Source organism: Diospyros lotus, chromosome 4 (assembly GCF_014633365.1).
Source record: "Diospyros lotus cultivar Yz01 chromosome 4, ASM1463336v1, whole genome shotgun sequence".
NCBI lineage: Eukaryota > Viridiplantae > Streptophyta > Magnoliopsida > Ericales > Ebenaceae > Diospyros > Diospyros lotus.
The window spans coordinates 19,119,188-19,137,618 of record NC_068341.1 but is presented as its reverse complement, the minus strand read 5'-3'; the positions used below and the strand labels follow the sequence as shown (position 1 = coordinate 19,137,618).

General features: G+C 40.0%; 1 protein-coding gene across 1 annotated transcript in view; it reads left to right on the top strand.

Annotated features, from left to right (window-relative positions):
* LOC127799612 (protein PHLOEM UNLOADING MODULATOR) overlaps positions 1-18,431 on the top strand; it is a 31,305-nt gene that overhangs the window by 12,131 nt on the left and 743 nt on the right. Inside the window, exons 2-3 of the mRNA XM_052333810.1 lie at positions 17,452-17,846; positions 18,177-18,370. Of these exons, the coding sequence (XP_052189770.1) occupies positions 17,452-17,846; positions 18,177-18,370 (589 nt within the window). The remainder of the gene's footprint in view (positions 1-17,451; positions 17,847-18,176; positions 18,371-18,431) is intronic.

The window sequence follows — 18,431 nt, the reverse complement described above, 5'->3', positions numbered from 1 at the left end:
GGTATGTCGCTCCTTAGAGGAAGATGCAACTTTGATTGCACTGATTATCATTTTTGTTTCAGCTAAAGAGTATCCAAGGACAAAGAAGAAGCGGTCTAGAAAGGGAATGATAAAAGAAAGAACAACCAAGCTAGAGAGAGTTGGTATTGGTTGAGGAGCAATGGCTAAATTGTTGTAAGTTCTTGGGGACAAAAACTCTTTCAAGGAGGGGGAAATTGTCATGACCCAAGGAATAATAGAAGGGTATTATTGTAATAGAGTTGCAATAGTTTGTTAGGATATTTTTGTCTTTTCCCTTTTGTCTTGTAGCTTAGGTGGTTGGAGAGCTTTGTTTGATAGCTAAATGAGGCTATATATATATTGCCTTAGCTATAGGAAGTAGGCATGGTGAAAATGAATTGAAAACTCTATTTCTCTCTAATATTTTTCTCTCTCTCTCTTTCTCGGTGATCTCCTCCCTTACCTCTTACTGTTCTCTCCCTTCCAACTGATTTTTCCCCTAAGTTCTTCTCTTAATATTCTCGATCTTCCTCTCATACCCTAGCTCATCCCCGAGGTTCATGATAGTTTCCTATACTAACTTAGGAAATATGTACATCAAAGGAAAGATACTACAACTGTAACATACAAGGAAATACAAGGAAATCAAATTAGAACCAATAAGCAGTAAGTAATCCGCTAGGAATTAACAATACATAACAGGAAAGAAACCACAATAGGAAGGAATCCACTCGTTGATTTCTAACACTCCCACTCAAGATGGTGAGTGTATATCATGCATTCTCATCTTGCTCAAGATCTTGTGAAAAATATGATCAGGTAAGCCTTTAGTTAAAACATTTGCCATCTGTCCACTAGTAGGAACAAAGAGAGTGCAAATCAGTCCACTTTCAAGTTTCTCCTTGATGAAATGCCTATCAACCTTGTGGAAGCATAAGTATTTTTGTATTGTTGTTTGTTACGTTTTATCAGCTCTTATGTGGTTTTCATTCTTATGGTTATATGTTAGTTAGGCGCCTAGGCGTTGTTTATTTCTGAAGGTGCTTCGCTATGTATATATATAGCTGCATCTCTTGTTTGTAAAGTACATGTTTCATTTTCTTCTGATTAGTGAAATTACTGAGAGTCTTCTTCCTCTCTTTCTCGTAATCTCAATATTTTGTGCCCTAGCTTTTCATTACATGGTATCAGAGCCAATGGCTTGTAATTCGAATTCTTCCTCTGCGTCTCCTCGTAATTCCTCCTCTTCACTAGCCTCACAATTTGATTTCTCTGCAATGGCTAAAGCATTTAGTTTCATTCCAATTAAGCTCGATTCAAACAACTACATATTTTGGAAAGCGCCGATCCTTGCAACTCTTCGTGCATTTGATTTAGTGCCTTTCATCAATAAGGTGTCTCCACCACAAAAGTATCTGTTGAATTCAGATTCAGCACCGTCAGATGGCATAGTTGCTGATGAAATTAATCCAGATTATCTGACCTGGATGCGATCAGATCAATTACTGCTCGGGTGGCTGTTCTCCACAATCGAAAAGGACGTTCTCGCGCAGGTAATTCATTCTGAATCATTTGCTGAGGTATGGAGTTCCTTAGAGAATCTTTATTCTCGACAAACTATTGCTAAATCTTTCCAGTTAAAACAACAGCTACGATCTATTAAGAAAGTAGCATTGTCTGTGAATGATTATGTCCTCAAGATTAAAATTATAGGACATTCGTTAGCTGCAATCGGAGAACCTTTAGATGATAAGGAATTGTTGCTTTCTATTCTAAATGGACTTGGTCATGATCATGAAACAGTCGTTAGCTTGATAACCTATCAAATGGATGAGATCAATATAGAGAAGGTGCAATATTTGTTGTTAATGCATGAACAAAGGTTGTCATCTAAGAATTTGCCTTTGGTTGCTTCTAATTTTGATTTAGATCTACATATGTCCCCTGTAAAAACTGTTAACGTGGCACAATCAGCTAGAACTGGTGATTTTGTTGCTAATAGAGGAGGTTATATGCCTAGAGGAGGAGGTTTTGGTAATAAATGAGGAAGAGGACGAGGTAGATCTTCAAATAGAAGAATTTATTATTAGCTTTGTGGAAAACTGGGGCATTTTGTTGATAAGTGCTACCATAGATTTGACAGGAATTTTCAGAGAATGATTAATCCAGGTTTTGGTCAGTTTATTAATGGTGTTTAGTTTAATAATGGTGGTCAGACAGATTCTAAGGCGTATATGGCTGCCTTTAGTAGTTCTAATGGAGCTTACATGAGATCTAGGATCAGTTTTAGGTACTTATTATAGTAATTTTTCTTCCCCACAACCTGATAATTTGTCTCATTCCTCAGCATCTGTTGTAGACCCTGCCTAGTTTGTTGATTCTGGTGCAACAAACCATATCACATCTAATCTAAATAATCTTTCTATCCATGCTCCTTATACTGGTGATGACAAAGTGGTCGTAGGAAATGGTAAGACTTTACCTATCTCAAATATTGGTTGTAGCAATTTATACACTCACCAACAACCTGTTTCTATCATTTCATTGCCTAATGTTTTGCATGTTCCTAGTATATGAGAAAGAATTTACTTAGTGTTTCACAACTCACTCGTAATCACAATGTTGTTGCTGAATTTCATGCTACTTCTTATTTGATTAAGGACAAGGATTCCAGGAGAGTGTTACTTCAGGGAGGTCTTAAGGATGGACTATATCGGCTGTCACCAGCTCTTGCTCCTGGTGCTTCCAGCATTTCGATTCATCCTTATTCCAGCATTTCGGTTCATCCTCATTCTCCAAATGTTCATACATTTTATCAAAGTATAAGTTCAAAAGAAATAAGGCAAGCATTAAAAAAGATGAAAAATGATAAGGCTGTGGGACTGGATAATATACCAATAGAAACATAGAAATCCATGGGAGAAGAGGGCATCTCCTGGCTAACGAAATTATTTAATGCGATCCTTAAATCAAAAAAGATGCCAGATCAGTGGAGGAAGAGTACTTTGGTTCTTATATACAAGAATAAAAGAGATGTTCAAAACTGTGAAAATTACAGAGGAATTAAGTTAATGAGCCATACCATGAAACTCTGGGAGAGAGTAATAGAGTAGAGGCTTAGAAAATAAACAGATGTCTTGAAAAATCAGTTTGGTTTCATGCCTGGTAGGTCAACAATGGAAGCTATATACTTACTAAGGCGTCTAATGGAAAGGTATCAGGATCATCAGAAGGACCTGCATATGGTGTTTATAGATATAGAAAAAGTCTATGATAGGGTCCCTAGATAAGTATTATGGAGGGTTTTAGAGAAGAAAGGAGTCCGAATAGCCTATATACAAACCTTTAAGGACATTTATCACGGTGCAGAGACAAGGGTCAGAACATGCAGAGCGGATACTAAACCGTTTAAAATTACAATGAGATTGTATCAAGGTTCTGCACTAAGTCCATACTTATTTCCTTTAGTAATGGATAAACTCACGAAACACATTCAAACATAGGTGTCATGGTGTATGTTATTTGTAGATGACACCGTGTTGGTGGATGAAACAAAAGAGGGAGTGAACACTAAGCTTGAGTTGTGGAGAAACAATTTAGAATCTAAGGGATTTAAATTAAGTAGAAGGAAAACAAAATATATGGAATGTAAATTTAGTAAGAATGCAAGAGTGGAGGATGTTATAATAAAATTGGAAGACCAAATCATACAAAGAAAAGACCATTTTTGATATTTGGGATCAGTGATTCAAAAAGATGAAGAAATTCACGAGGATGTCACGCATAGAATTAAGGCTTGGTTAAAATGGAGAAATGCATCGGGAGTGTTATGTGATGGTAAAATCCCATAAAAACTGAAAGGAAAATTCTATAGGACAATTATAAGATTAGTTTTATTGTATGGCTTAGAATGTTGGGTAGTCAAATACCAGCATGAGCAAAAGACGAGCGTAGCAGAGATGGGGATGCTAAGATGGATGTGCGGCCATACAAGAAAAGATAAAATTAGAAATGAGATTATTCATAATAAGGTAGGAGTAGTGCCAATCGAGGAAAAGATGAGAGACTAAATTAAGGTGGTTTGGTTATGTGAAAAGAAGACCAATATACGCTCTTGTGAGGAGAGTTGATGAAATGGAACAATTAGTCAAAAAAAAAAGATAGAGGTAGACCCAAGAAGATTTTGGGAGAGATATTAAAGTTTGATATGAAGTGTATGAGTTTAATTGAAGATATGACAAAAGATAAAAATGCATAGAAGTTTAGAATTCATGTAGCCGACCCCACATAGTGGAATAAAGACTGGATATGTTGTTGTTGTTTATCTTGCATAAGAGATTGGATCAGCCTTATATACTGATTTGGTAGCTGTTTGGCGCCAATAGGGTTGCCAAATATTCAAATCAGTCCAGTTGAATGCAGTCACAACTCACTACAACTACCATTCAACTAAATGGGAATTCCTCAATACAACTAAAAGAAAATTCATTTATTATTTAATTACTATTATGTCCTTAGGTCATGACAGCTGTCACACGAGACTCAGTGCTGGCCACTTGTTTTCATCATTAGGATTGCCAGATGCAGGGAAGCATACTCCAGCAACCTATTTTGTAATTGCTAGTGTTTTGCATTGGTTTATATCGATTTTTCACTGCGCATGCTGTTTCAGTGTTTCCTGCTGTATATATATATATATTTTGTTTCTGAACCTTTTTATTTTCCTTTTTGCTGAACCTTGTTGATCTCCTTCAATTTTCACTATTATTTCTTCTCTTCAGTATTATTTATATTGTTTTTTCTTCTTAATAATTTATATGCTGAAACTTCTTTTTTATTTTCAACTAATTTATATTATTATATATTATACATATTATATATTTTTCTCAACTTTTTGTTTATTTAAACTTCTTTGTAGGTATATATTTAAAATAATGGGGTATAAGTATTTTATAAGCATTTTGAATAAATGTGCGCTTGCTTGCATGAGCCTTGCGCCTTGCACCTTGTACCTAGGCCCCATCATTCTTTGTGCCTCAGTGCACCTTGTGCCTTTGATAGCTATATAACATAAATATGTAAACAAATAAGAAAAAAAAACACTAATAAATTGAAGAATATGCTCCTGCATGACGATGTGTTCTTAATCCTAGTGCTCAATCTATGGTATGATGCATTTTGAACATATTATTTAGCCAGCTTTGATCACTATTGCTTATCCATTAGTAACCCTTCCATGCATAGTGAAACTAATGGATGATAATTCCAACAAACTGAGTTTCGTAAACTAGTGTTTGCTTAGATATGAACTGCCATGTTTAGTTGACAATAACAAAAACAATAATCACAAGCCGTAATACGATTTTTAGGGTGGGAAAGGGGGTTGGTGCTTAGTTGACAAAAATGTTAAAAAATGACCTATCAAAACAAATCATAAAAAGGATTTTGGCAATGTGAATAAGGTTCTTATAATCCACTCAATGACTTATGGCTGCCATATATCGTTCAACTTTGACAAGTGCAGGATATACAATATTTTCAACTTCATTGAAGTGAGGTTTGAATGACTTGTATAAGAGGGGGCATTTGAAGATTTTAAAAGGTAGCTCAGTGGCTGAAGCTCCTCCAACATTCCTACTGCAGGTTCTGCCAAAGTATACATACACTTATGCAGGACAAAGATTACATATTTGCACTCTTTTATGTTTCCTCTTCTCCAGTCGACCTTGTGCTACAGTATTTTTTAGTGACATTAACCTTGAGGACTTTTTCAGCCCAGGCACTAGGACCATGGTGATGACAGTGTCATTTATAGTAAGGAATTAGTGATTTATGATTTGATGGGAATGGTAATTTTTGGTTATCCTGCCCAAATTATTCACCAGGAAAATGAGGCCAAACAGGCTGTTTTCTTTGTTTATGTTGTCAAACCGATCTAGATCTCCTCTTTGTACTACATTCATCCAACAGAATGGAAAGGGCTACTAATTCTGACTGATTTTTGTTGCTCATTGAGTTGCAAATTAGAAATCTGATAGGATCCTCACAAGTAATTGATAAAGTCTCACAATCAACGTTAAGAATCTCCGATTATAAGCTAAGAAAAGAAAACAATATTGGCCTATTCGAGAGGGTCTTCTCTCCCAAAACTTCTTCAAAATTCTCTGGCTACTTCTCTCTCATTTTTCCTCTGTTTTTATACCTCCTCGACTCCTCAGTCCGTTGTAACCATGTGGGTTGTTATTCTTCCCAACCGAATTTGACCCTTCTGCCCTCGTGTCCTATTCCTTGGTTGCCCCTGCCTCTAGTAAGACTTATGAATCAGGGGCCCTAACATTACTCCCGCCCACGGGATTCACCTTGTCTTCAAGGTGAAACTCAAGAAATTGATGCAGTAATGGAGCTGGTCAGTGATAGTGGTGGCCTCCTGCACTGCTCCTTTAGCCTTTTGGAGCTGGAAGATGCGAATTACAGGGTGAATTGCACCGGAGGCTAGTAGAGATTGCTTGTACGCCAGCCTCCCAATCCTTTCCTCCACCTCGTTGATGATCTCCACCTTGTCGCGAACAATCAGTTTTCTCTCTAGGCTAAGAATCTGGTCAACCTCAGCAACCACGACCATCAAATGGTATCTCTTTTTAACGTTAGAGAAGAGATGGCCTCATTCATAAACTATAGATAGTGTATCTGGAGAGTCTATAGGCACCATAATCATGATCTATACCTTCAAGTTTCTTAGAGCAACAATCAATTCTCCATAGATAACTTTCATGTCCATAACATTCATAACTTTCATGTCCATAACATTCCTGACAGATGACTCATTTCTCCCCATTCCAGTAAGGTATGATTTAATCACCACTCGTTCTCGAGGCTGATAGTCTGCTGTGAAATCTTTAAAGGCTGCTTTGCCATAGACTCCAAACTTGGAACACAACAACCAGTACGGTGGTTGTCCCACCCGTGCTGGCCACTGTTCTGGCCATTTAGATCCTCATTCTGTATCAGCAATAGGAATTTTGTGCATGCATGCTTGCAGTGGCACATTTTGGGTTACATTAGGGTCATTAGATTCTTGACTGACAGGAGGCTCATTTTGTGCTCTTTCTTCATAGCACTTATTCGTAGTAGGTTTTTGATTTTCAGCGATTCCCATTCCAATCACTGCATCCTTGGTTATTGATACAACTTCCTAGCCCCTTGACTTTGTCAATTGTTTCATGGCTTGCCACTTCTCAACCTCATCATGAAGTTCGCCCAAATTCCCATCTTTATTTAAGATCTTTGGGTCTATACCATTGGGCTCCACAACAGAATGCAAATTGAGCCCTTGACTTCTAGAAACAGGTTGCCCTTCCAGCATCATGACTTGCTTGGACAAGGCACCCACCCCCTCATGATGGTGAGAATACATGGGGGGGCCTTCTATTATCAACTCACCCCATGTGAAATCTCTGAGAAATTGGGCTAAGAATCAAACCAGCTTCCCAGACAACATGGACCGTTGATGGCGCCCCACTCATCGGTAAGACGCTCTCCTTGGATGTCTCCAGATTGGCAGTCCTAGGCATTTTAAACGGACCGATTGTCGGCTGCCTTTCTGCCTCGCCAGTGAACTCCCTAACACCACAGAATTTTACCTTCATCATCTATGGTGGAGTTAGGCCTACCACGGAATTCTGCGACAGTTCCACCATCTCACTCTCCTTAATCGTGTCCTCCAACTCGTTTGATTTCTCCATCGTGCCCTCCTGCGTAAATCCTAAGCGATTCCTCAGCAGCCCCTTTAGCTCTTCCCAACTTCTCACTCTTCGTCTCCGTTGCTTCCATTGGAACCATGAAAATGCAACACCCTCTAAACACAATGCTGCTGCATCTAACTTCTCCTTATCAGTCATCCCAGCCACTGCAAAGTAACATTCGGTTCGGAATATCTAGCCGTCAAGTTCTTCGCCTTCAACGAGCGGCATCTCCAACTGTCGTACTCGGATCTCCGACTGCCAACCCCCCTCAGAATCCCCTGTTTCAGCTCGCCGCACTCCTATTTCCAGCGTTGCCTCGGAATCCTGAATGAATTCTGGAGGTCGGTCTCCCAACTCCTCCTCCTTCTTCCTCTCCTGTTCCTTTTCTTCCCACATCGTTCGCATGAAAGTGAACTGTTTGAGCATCACCGCCACATTTCGTTCCATCGCCTGGATGTCGCCTCTAATGAATTCGACTCCCCTTTTCATGCCCTCCATCTTCGACTCCAATTCACTCACTCTCTCTGTTAGGTTCACCATGAGGATCGGCACCACTCTGATACCAAATTGATAGGATCCTCACAAGTAATTGATAAAATCTCACAATCAACGTTAAGAATCTCCAATTACAAGCTAAGAAAAGAAAACAATATTGGCCTATTCGAGAAGGCCTTCTCTCCCAAAACTTCTTCAGAATTCTCTAGCTACTTCTCTCTCATTTTTCCTCTGTTTTTATACCTCCTCGGCTCCTTAGTCCGTTGTAACCATGTGGGTTGTTATTCTTCCCAACCGAATTTGACCTTTCTGCCCTCGTGTCCTATTCCTTGGTTGCCCCTGCCTCTAGTAAGACTTACGAATCAGGGGCCCTAACATTCCCCTACCAAAGACCTAAGAAATAAGGGCAGAATAGGGATATTGAAATGGGAGAAGGCAAGTGGTGCATGTGTAGCCAATAAATTCAGTTAAGGGGTAGAATGGGAAGAGCAAAGAGGGGGAGGCATGTGAGGGCAACAAATTCCTTTAAATAGAGAAGCAAATAGAGTAGAAGGGTAGGAATTTTCAGGTGAATATAGAGGGAGAGCATGGACCTCTCGAAAGCCCACTTTCTTTTCATTTTGTTAATTTCCAGCTTTTAGTTCATTTCGATTATCAGTGTCCTAACATTTGGTATCAAAGCGTGATCCATGGGGGGGTCTCTATCGGAGAGGGTGGGCGAGCTAGGGCGGAGGTTGGAAACTTACCAACAGCAAATAGAAGGGAGGATGGATGGTCTGTAAGCGAGAATGGACTCGCTAAAGAACGAGTTCCAGAGGATGCAAGGAATAGAGAAGAGTTTAGCAATGGTGCTGGAGCAATTTAACCTACTGGCAGAGAAGTGGGGAGAGTAGGAGAGGGGACGAAAAGAGAAACGGGGCGAGGAGGACGTACCGGTGGACTCATCCTTTGCTTTGGGAGGATCGCCAGCACAGGGTGATCGTAGCCGTGAGGTCGGAACAAAGCACGAAGCTTTTGGGAGACAAGATTGTAGAAGTCGGCAACTAGAGATGCCGATCTTCGAAGGAGGCGACCCTGATGGGTGGGTTTTCAGGGCTGAGAGATACTTCTCGATGAATGGGTTGACGGAGGCTGGGAAGATGGATACAACAACTCTCTGTTTCGATGGGCCTGCACTCGCCTGGTTTCAATGGGAACAAAGGCGACATAGAGTCGGGAGCTGGGAAGAGTTGAAATCCATCTACGTAGACGATTCTAGTCTTCGCAGGAGGGATCATTGGAGGAGAGGCTCTTGGCCCTCAGGCAGGATGAATCCGTGCGGGAATACCGCCTCCTCTTTGAGACTTTGGCGGCTCCAGTGGACGAAGCTTCAAAGGCCATACTGGAGGGCCTCTTTATTAACGGGTTGAAACCAGAAATTAGGGCAGAGGTTAGGGTGTTACAGCCATTGGGTCTAATGCAAATCAGGGAGACAACTCAACAAATTGAAGAGAAGATTCACATACTCCAAGCCCAAGTTGGTCTTGGACCACCTATGAACCCTACAACAGTTCCCTGTTCTTCACCTTGAGGACAAGGTGAGTTCCGTGGGGGGAGTATTGATAGGCAGCCCATAACATTCCCCTACCAAAGACCTAAGAAATAAGGGCAGAATATGGATATTGAAATGGGAGAAGGCAAGTGGTGCATGTGCAGCCAACAAATTCAGTTAAGGGGTAGAATGGGAAGAGCAAAGAGGAGGAGGCATGTGAGGGCAATTGATTCCTTTAAATAGAGAAGCAAATAGAGTAGAAGGGTAGGAATTTTCTGGTGAATATAGTGGGAGAGCATGGACCTCTCGAAAGTCCACTTTCTTTTCATTTTGTTAATTTCCAGCTTGTAGTTCCTTTCGATTATCAGTGTCCTAACAGAATGGAAAAGGCTACTAATTCTAACTGATTTTTATTGCTCATTGAGTTGCAACGTAGAAATCCCCTCATAAAATGGGTGTGTTGGGACAGCCATACATATAGGACTGATCGAGATGGTCTAGAATTGGCACCAGTAAGTAATGCAGAAAATAGCTACCACATAAACCTCTAGCACCCAGCATACTGACTTTGGATGTCACATGGAAAGAGTCTAGGGGGATATTGTTTGTGTGGGGGGATATTGTAAGTTTACTAGAAATCTTCTCAACGAATGTCAGTGTAAGAGGATTGATAGTTAAGGGCCTTTTTGTTAGGGCTTCCATATTCAATTTTCTGTTTTTGTTTTCATTATTTTGAAAATGAAAGTAGAAATATGTTTGATTGATTGTTTTTCTTTTTTGAAATTATGAGACCTTAAAAAAAAGGAAAACAATATTGTCAAACTCCGGTTTTTACAAGGGAATTCTCCTTTGGAACTAAGGAGAATTAGGTAGAGAATTGAGGGGGAAGAATGAGAGAAGAGTCGAAAGAGAAGATGAAAGTGAGGTAGGAAAAATAATTCAATTTGTATTCATTGATGCCTTCCTTTTGTGCAGGATCAGGGTTATATATTGATCCTCCACTGGAAGTAGACGCTAAATTCAAAATTAGCATAACTACCTACTTCTAGGTCATTATAGTAGAGCCCTAACTATCTATGCAACATACAATTATGTCCCCTTGCCCTTATAACTTGCAGGCTCATGACAATTCCCCCCCTCTTCAAACATTTCTTGTCTGCAAGAAATCTTGAGTAGCCTAGTTGCCTTGGGAAATTGCTTGAGAAAGTCGGGTAGGTACTCCCAAGTATTGTTCTTCAGATGATGTTGGACCAACGAACTAGTACCTATGTAATCAGGACCCCTTACCTATGGATGACCCTTTCGTTCACTATGGCCGTGGGCTCTACCTCTTGGTTGGCTTTTGTAGTCATAGGCGGTAAGGTGGAACTCACTGGATTGCTTCCGACTAACTTCTTGAGGGGGGATACGTGGAAGACAGGGTGTATTTGGGAACCCTCTAGTAGTTGAAGTTTGTAGGCTACTTTATCTAATGGAGCAACAACTGTATAGGGTTCGTAGAACTTCGGGCTTAGTTTGGTCACCTTTGCTCGTGAGAGAGCCTTTAAGTGGGCTTATCTTAACCTCAAATATATTGCCTCTCCAACTGTGAATTCCCTTTCACTTCTCTTCTTATTTGCAAATTGTTTCATCATATTTTGGGTGTTGGCCAGTTCCTTCTTTAATGTAGTGAATATCTATTGTCTTTGTTATAAATAAGAGTCCACTGTTGCCACTGATGTGAGCCCTCCCAGGGTTGGTAGAAGTGGTGGCATATAGCCATATAGGGCTTCAAATGGAGTCATCTTCAGGGCACTGTGGTAGCACGAGTTGCACCACCATTGGTCCAGTGGTAGCCATTTGTGCCACTCGGTAGGATGCATGAAGCATAGGTAACAGGGATATGTCTCCAATCATTGGTTAACCTGCTCCGTCTGCCCATTTGTTTCTAGAGGGTGCAAGGACATGTGGAGTTGAGTGCCTAATGACTGCATTAGTTCCTTGTGAATACCTTATCCCAGTATGAGACAATTGATTGTGGGATCCCATGTAATTTCCCCACTTGGTCTAGGAATGCCCTTGCTACTTCTTGGGTGGTAAAAGGGTGAGCCAAGTTGAAGAAGTGGGTGTACTTGGTGAACCTGTGTACTACCACCAGGATACAATCACATCCTTCAAACCTCGATAGTCCTTCCACAAAATCCATGGTGATATCAGTCCAAACCTATTCGGGTATTGGTAATGGTTGTAGTAAGCTTGAAGGGTGTATAGTCTCATGCTTACATCGTTTACAGATGTCACACGCCATGATATACTCCATTTTTTTTTTCAGTTGCAGCCAATAAAAAGTTGTTTGACCCGATAATAGGTATTTTGTATGCCTAAATGGCCCCCAATTGGAGATCCATGTATAGAGTGAAGTATTTTCTCCCCTAGTGTGTCATAGTCTCTGATCACTAATCTCCCTTTATACTTGAGTAAGCCGTTAGTGTATAACCTTGTTTGCAAGAAGGATCTAGGGTTAACTATTCCATCAACTCCTTGGTCCACTCCCTTTTCTCATAGCTGGAAGGAACCTCTTGATACCAATCTTGAATGATGGAGGTGATGGTTGCTGATGTTCCCCCCTCAAAACAGTGAGAGAGGGTGTTTGCAGCCTTGTTCTCTTGCCCTTTTTTGTACTAGATCACATAGTCTAGCTCCATTAGTTTTAACATTCCCTTCTTCTGCAAGTGAGTATGGAGTTTCTGTTGTAACAGAAACTTCAAACTCTTATGGTCTTGTCTTAATAATAAGTAAATTGCCCCCTTCTAGATAGTGCCTCTATTTTTCAACCGCAATGAGAATTGCCAACAGCTCTTGGTCATGTGTGCGACGCTTGGAACTTATACTTGCTCAATACTTGCTTTGTTAACATCAATTTGCTCAATACTTGCTTTGTTAACTTGTTCATTTTTTTCAATATAAATTTCCTCCATACTTACTTTCTTTGCTTCACAATTTTTTTCAATACTTGCTTTCTTTGCATCATCATTGTAAAAAAATAAAATTATGAACAAATTGTAAAAAATATTATGATGGTTACTATTGGGTCATTATACACTTACTTTCTTCAATACTTAATTTTTTTATTTCTATTAGTGAAGTATAATATAAATTTCTTTATTTCCAGTAGTAAATCATTGTAAAAAATAAATTTTTTAAAAAAAATTCTGGCCCAGTGGGGGCAGTGAACAGTACTGCTACTTGACTGTTCGCCGTGAATAGTGAAAAAAATTATTGTTTTTTCAGAAAAAATGAGTACAGGAAAGTAAACCGGCTCTAATACAACTTTGCGACGCCTGGAACTTAAATCGAGAATCAAACTTTCATAAACTTAAATAAAATTTCAAAATATGGTTTATAGCATTCATATAAAATCTAGAGTTAATTATTGAAAAAAAAAATTATTTCAACAGAAAGAAGGAAAGAAAAAAAAACTTGGATTGGTTTATCTAAAAGACATCCTAAAAAAAATTGAAATTAAATTCTTGAAATCCCTTTGAAAATGCCATCACACGCCACATCCATGCTCCAACCTCCTTATTCATAGCCACCTAAGGAAGGGGGGAGGGGCGGGTGAGATAAATCTCAATAAGCATAAATGAACTATTAATCGTATTTAAACATGGGATAACTTGAACTTGCAACATGAGGAGACGCAATGGATTCTACCAACTTGTGGGGGGTAAGAACTTTTGTGCATAGCTACTAAACTTCGGTCCTGAAACTTGCTTGTAATCATGACATGAGGGACCATGAAACTTGATTTCATGAATTTATTTAAACACAAAGATGGTTCATAATGCACTTCAACTTGTTGGAATAAAACCGATCTTTGACTCTTTTCTCCTAATCAAAACCTTCACACCTTGTTGTCTTGCTTGTAGTAAGAAAGAAATAAACAAAGAAAAGAGAGGGAGGGGGTCGACCAACTAAGGAGAGGGGAAGTGAAGAATTGTGAAGGGGGAAAGTCATATTTATAGTCAAGAATCCTATTTGATAAGGATCCCAATCAAATATCCTCTTTTCCATAAGGTGAATTCAAATCTTATCGTATCTCTTATCAATTAGAAAGATTTAAATCAAATCAAATCAAATATCCTTTTTTCCACAAAGATAAATTCAAATCTTGCCTTATTTCTTATCAATTAGAAAGATTTAAATCATATCATATCATATTTAGAGAAATCAACTTATTCATATCCAAAAAATCAAAAAATCCGCAAGAATATTCTAGAAATTCTTGTATATCATGGTAGGGCTAAAATTTGGATTATCTAAACTTTTCATTTTGGTCCTCAAACTATGGAAAAAAATGACGTTTGTGTCCCTAAACTATTATAACTTATTTTTTTTTTTCCCCCCTAGAATTATGTTTACCGGTCATTAACGATGGTTTTGGGTGTTGCAATATAGACTAAGGCCAAGGTGTTTTGGAGCCAATGCTTGATTAATGAAGGCTAGGGGTTTGCTATCTTGCATTAGTACTGCTCCCACCCTATTGTTGCTTGCATCTGTCTCCAATACAAATGCTTTGTTGAAATCGAGTAGACTTAGGGTGGGCACTTCACTCATTGCCTTTTTCAGTAACCCAAAGGACTCCTTTGCCTTTTCAGTTTGGTGGAATCCCTCCTTCAACAACTTCGTCAATGGCTTACTGATCACTCTATAGTTTCTCACAAATTGTCGATAGTACCCAGTAAGTCCCAAGAATCCCCTCAAGGCCCTAATAGTAGTAGGTCTGGGCCATGAAATCATTGTTGCTATTTTTCTAGGATCTATGTTTACTCTGACTCTAGATCTTTTCTATCTTAGCCTTCTGTTTGGGAGGATAACGGTAGGATCGTATGTGTATGTGTATGGGTTCAATGTTAGGCTTGAGGTTAATTGTGTGGTCCAGTGGTCTCTTTGGGGGTAGAGAATTGGGTTCCACAAACAAATCTTGAAACTCTAACTAGAAGTGAATCAAGTTCTTGTATCTTCCATGGAGTTTGGGGCTAGTCAATGGTGGTTAGCATCAGTTCTCCTCCCAGTTCCATTTCCTCCTCCATCTGTTTCATCACATGGATTGAAAATAGTTATGCTATCTCTGATAATTTGTTTCTGAAGATCTTTTGCAACATCTTTCCGGTTATCATCTTGCACAACCCTGCCTCTGCACTGCCACTTAATGTCATTCTCCTGTCCTCCTTTTCAAATGTTACCTCCATCTTCAAATTGGGCTCATATTCTTCATCCAATCAACTCCCAGAACAATGTCACAGCCCCCAAGCTTTAGCAACTGTAGGTCTACTTCAAACTCCTCCTTGTGCATTTGCCAGCAGAATCCCACACAAGCCGATTTACAAATCACCTTCTGGCCATTAGCCACTGTCACTAAAAGGGGGTGTGTGCTTGTAAGGTTACACTTTAGCTTCCTTGTAGTTCCCTCATCTAAGAAGTTGTGGCTACCTCCGCTGTCTATTACTATTATCAGCTTGTTGTCCTAGGCTCTGCCGTCCACCTTGATTATTTTACTGTTGGTCAGCCCCCTTATTGCGTTTAGTGATATCTCCACCTTCTCTTCTCCTTCAGTTTCCACATGATTGGTATCCTCTTCTTCCTCTATCCCTATTTCTTCCTCCCCTTCCAATAGTATCAGTTGCCTCCTGCATTGATGCCCCAAGGAATATTTATCTCCACAGCGAAAACAGAGGTCAGCTTGCCTCCTTTGTTCTAGGATCCTTCCTGCTAAGGGTTGAGCAGGGGTGATGATTGCCATTCCCTTATTTCCTTGATTGATCTTGCCACTCTCCTTGCCAAACCCCTTGTTTCCCTGTTGGGGTGAGCCTAAATGCGTCACTCTTCCCGTCCATCTTTGTTTCTTCATTAGAACCTCCACCATCAATTCTTGTAACTTAGCACATTCAGCTACCTGCTTAATAGTCTTAGGTTGGAACATCTTAACTGTAGGGCGTAGCTCTTCGCTCAAGCCATTGACAAAACTTGAGACAAAGTATCCCTTTGTGAGCGTGGGATTTAGAATCAACATAAGTGATTTGGGCTCTTTAAATTTCAATTGATATGACTGCACAGTCCCCTCCTGTTTAAGCTTGTTGAACTCCTTTACAACGTCTAACATGCTCCGATTTCCGAAATGTTCACACAAGTCCTCCACAAACTCCACCCATAGACAACTCTCCTTCACCATAGTCCACCCCTAAAACCAGGCATCATTAAGGTAAGCAGCGACTAAGGTTACCTTATGCTGTTCGACCACGTTATAGATGCTAAACATATGTTCATAGTGCCTAACCCACCACCTTTGGTTTTGGCCATCAAATAAAGGAATCTCCATCTTTGGCATTGGAAATCCGGACTGATTAGGAACAGCCGGAGCTCCCTGCCTTCTCTCTACATTATTCTCTCCTACCATTGGGGGTTCTACCTCAAATTCCGATGATCCCTTGGATTGGTCAGCCACTCCATTCATGGGAAGTATTGGTTCAGATCTCTCTCTAGGTGGAAATTTGGGAGAAAGCCTTACCAGAATTTGGCTGGTGAACATTACCATGAATCGTTGCATCTGATCCCATAGTTGTTGATTCTGCTTGCGCATTTGGTCTTGCAGCCTATTGTGCTGATCACAACTCTCCTCGCGCCATCTTTCCATTGCTCCTTCTTTCCACCACCAACTCCACTGATGTCTCCAGCGTACCCATCTGAATTTGCATATCTGCTGCTGCCGCTATAGCTTGTTGCAATTGTGATTCCATCTGCTTCATTCTCATTGCATCGTCCGTGGTGACGGAGATAACATCTGAAGACTGCTACCCTGAATCGTTCTCTGATACCAATTTTTCAGACTCTGGTTCTGACAAGGGAATTCTCCTTTGGAACTAAGGAGAATTAGGGAGGTTTAGGGATAGAATTGAGAGAATTGAGGGGGAAGAATGAGAGATGAGTCAATAGCAAAGATGAAAGTGTGTTGGGAAAGAGAATTCAGTTTGTATTCATCGATGCCTTCTCTGTGTGGGATGTACTGATCCTTAGCTGGAAATAGGTGCTAAATTCAAAATTAGCATAGCTGCCTACTTTTAGGTTATTACAGTAGAGCCCTTACTATCTACGCAACGTACAATTATACCCCTTTGCCCTTATAACTTTGGGCACATGACAAACACCAAGGTATTTTGACAATTTTCATTTCATTTTCATTCTCTTTCCTTCCCCTCGCCCTTCCCACTCCTGGTGACCTTAGTTGCCGGAGGAGTTGTGGGACTCCCAGCAACCCCAGCTGCTAATTGCCCAACAGAACAGCTCTGTGAGTCACAGATGGTGGGGAAGCGAGGGGAAATACAAAGGTTAAAAAAAAAAAAATCAAAAGAAAAATTGAAAACAAACCAAAATTATCAAGCAATTAATTGAAAACAAAAAGGTAAAAACCAAAACTGAAAACTCTTTTGTATGTACGAAATATTAACTTTTCTCTTCAACTGCTGAATGTGGTAGTATATTGGTTATGTGCTGCTAAACTGATGCATAATTGTTGCTCGGTGGAAGGTTTCATTCTTACTTGGTGGACATCTTCAAAATACTACTACGAGAGTAACTGTTTTTTAGAATTACTGTTAACTAAAGTTATCAATTGGATAACTAGTTTTTGCATATTAATTTTGGCAGTAATACTTCACCTCTTCCGGACACTGGGCAATGGTTGCTGCTGGCATTGAATGAAAAACTTCCTCCAACAGTGGTTGAGATATTGAGAGCCCATATCATTGGACTGCACCATTTCCTGATGTTATTTATGATGCTGGCATTTTCTGTACTGTTTGATTCTGTAAAAGCTCCTGGGCTTGGGCTGGGTGCCAGGTATATGTTCACCATGGCAATTGGGCGCCTTCTTCGAGCTATATCTTTCGTATCCACAATTCTTCCATCAGCTCGGCCTTGGTGTGCATCAGTTCGGTTCAAAGTACCTGCATATCCTCATCGCTGGGCTCAGAAATATTATGTCCCTTATGCTTCAGATGCCAATGCTGTTCGTGAGCTTATCAATCTTGATATAGCTTTTGGTATGCGCTATATATGGATCATCTTTTTAAGACAAAAAATTATGTCGTCTACGGAGCATTTTCTTTTCCATGTTTTGGCTGTCTATGTTCCAAGCACTTGGACTTATCAACTCTTTACTATGTCCAAATTGTGTCAAATGCAGGGTCACATTCTCCACAGCCAAGCCATTATTTTTCCAGTTTGTTTTCAGCCTTGTTCATTAGATTGAAAAAATATGTATATTGTATTTGTTTCCTCACGCGTTCTACTAAATTCTCCATCACAAATCCGCTAGAATCTACCAGTCATACAAAAAAGGTAGGGGTTAACTTTTCTTCTTTTTGATCCAGAAAGAGTTGCAGAATACATTGATGATCCTCGTCCTGATTGGGGGTCGATGAGCTTCCTAATTGATTTCTTGCGACCCAATTCTTTTCACGGTTCTTCATGGTACCATCTCCTGAAAAAGGCTGGAGGCGGCTGCAATGACCTCCTATACAGTGGCCACATGCTCGTTGCAGTACTCACAGCCATGGCTTGGACGGTATGCATAACAAACCCGCAATGTGGATCCCCCGGTTTCACCTAAGGCCCCTATTTACTTC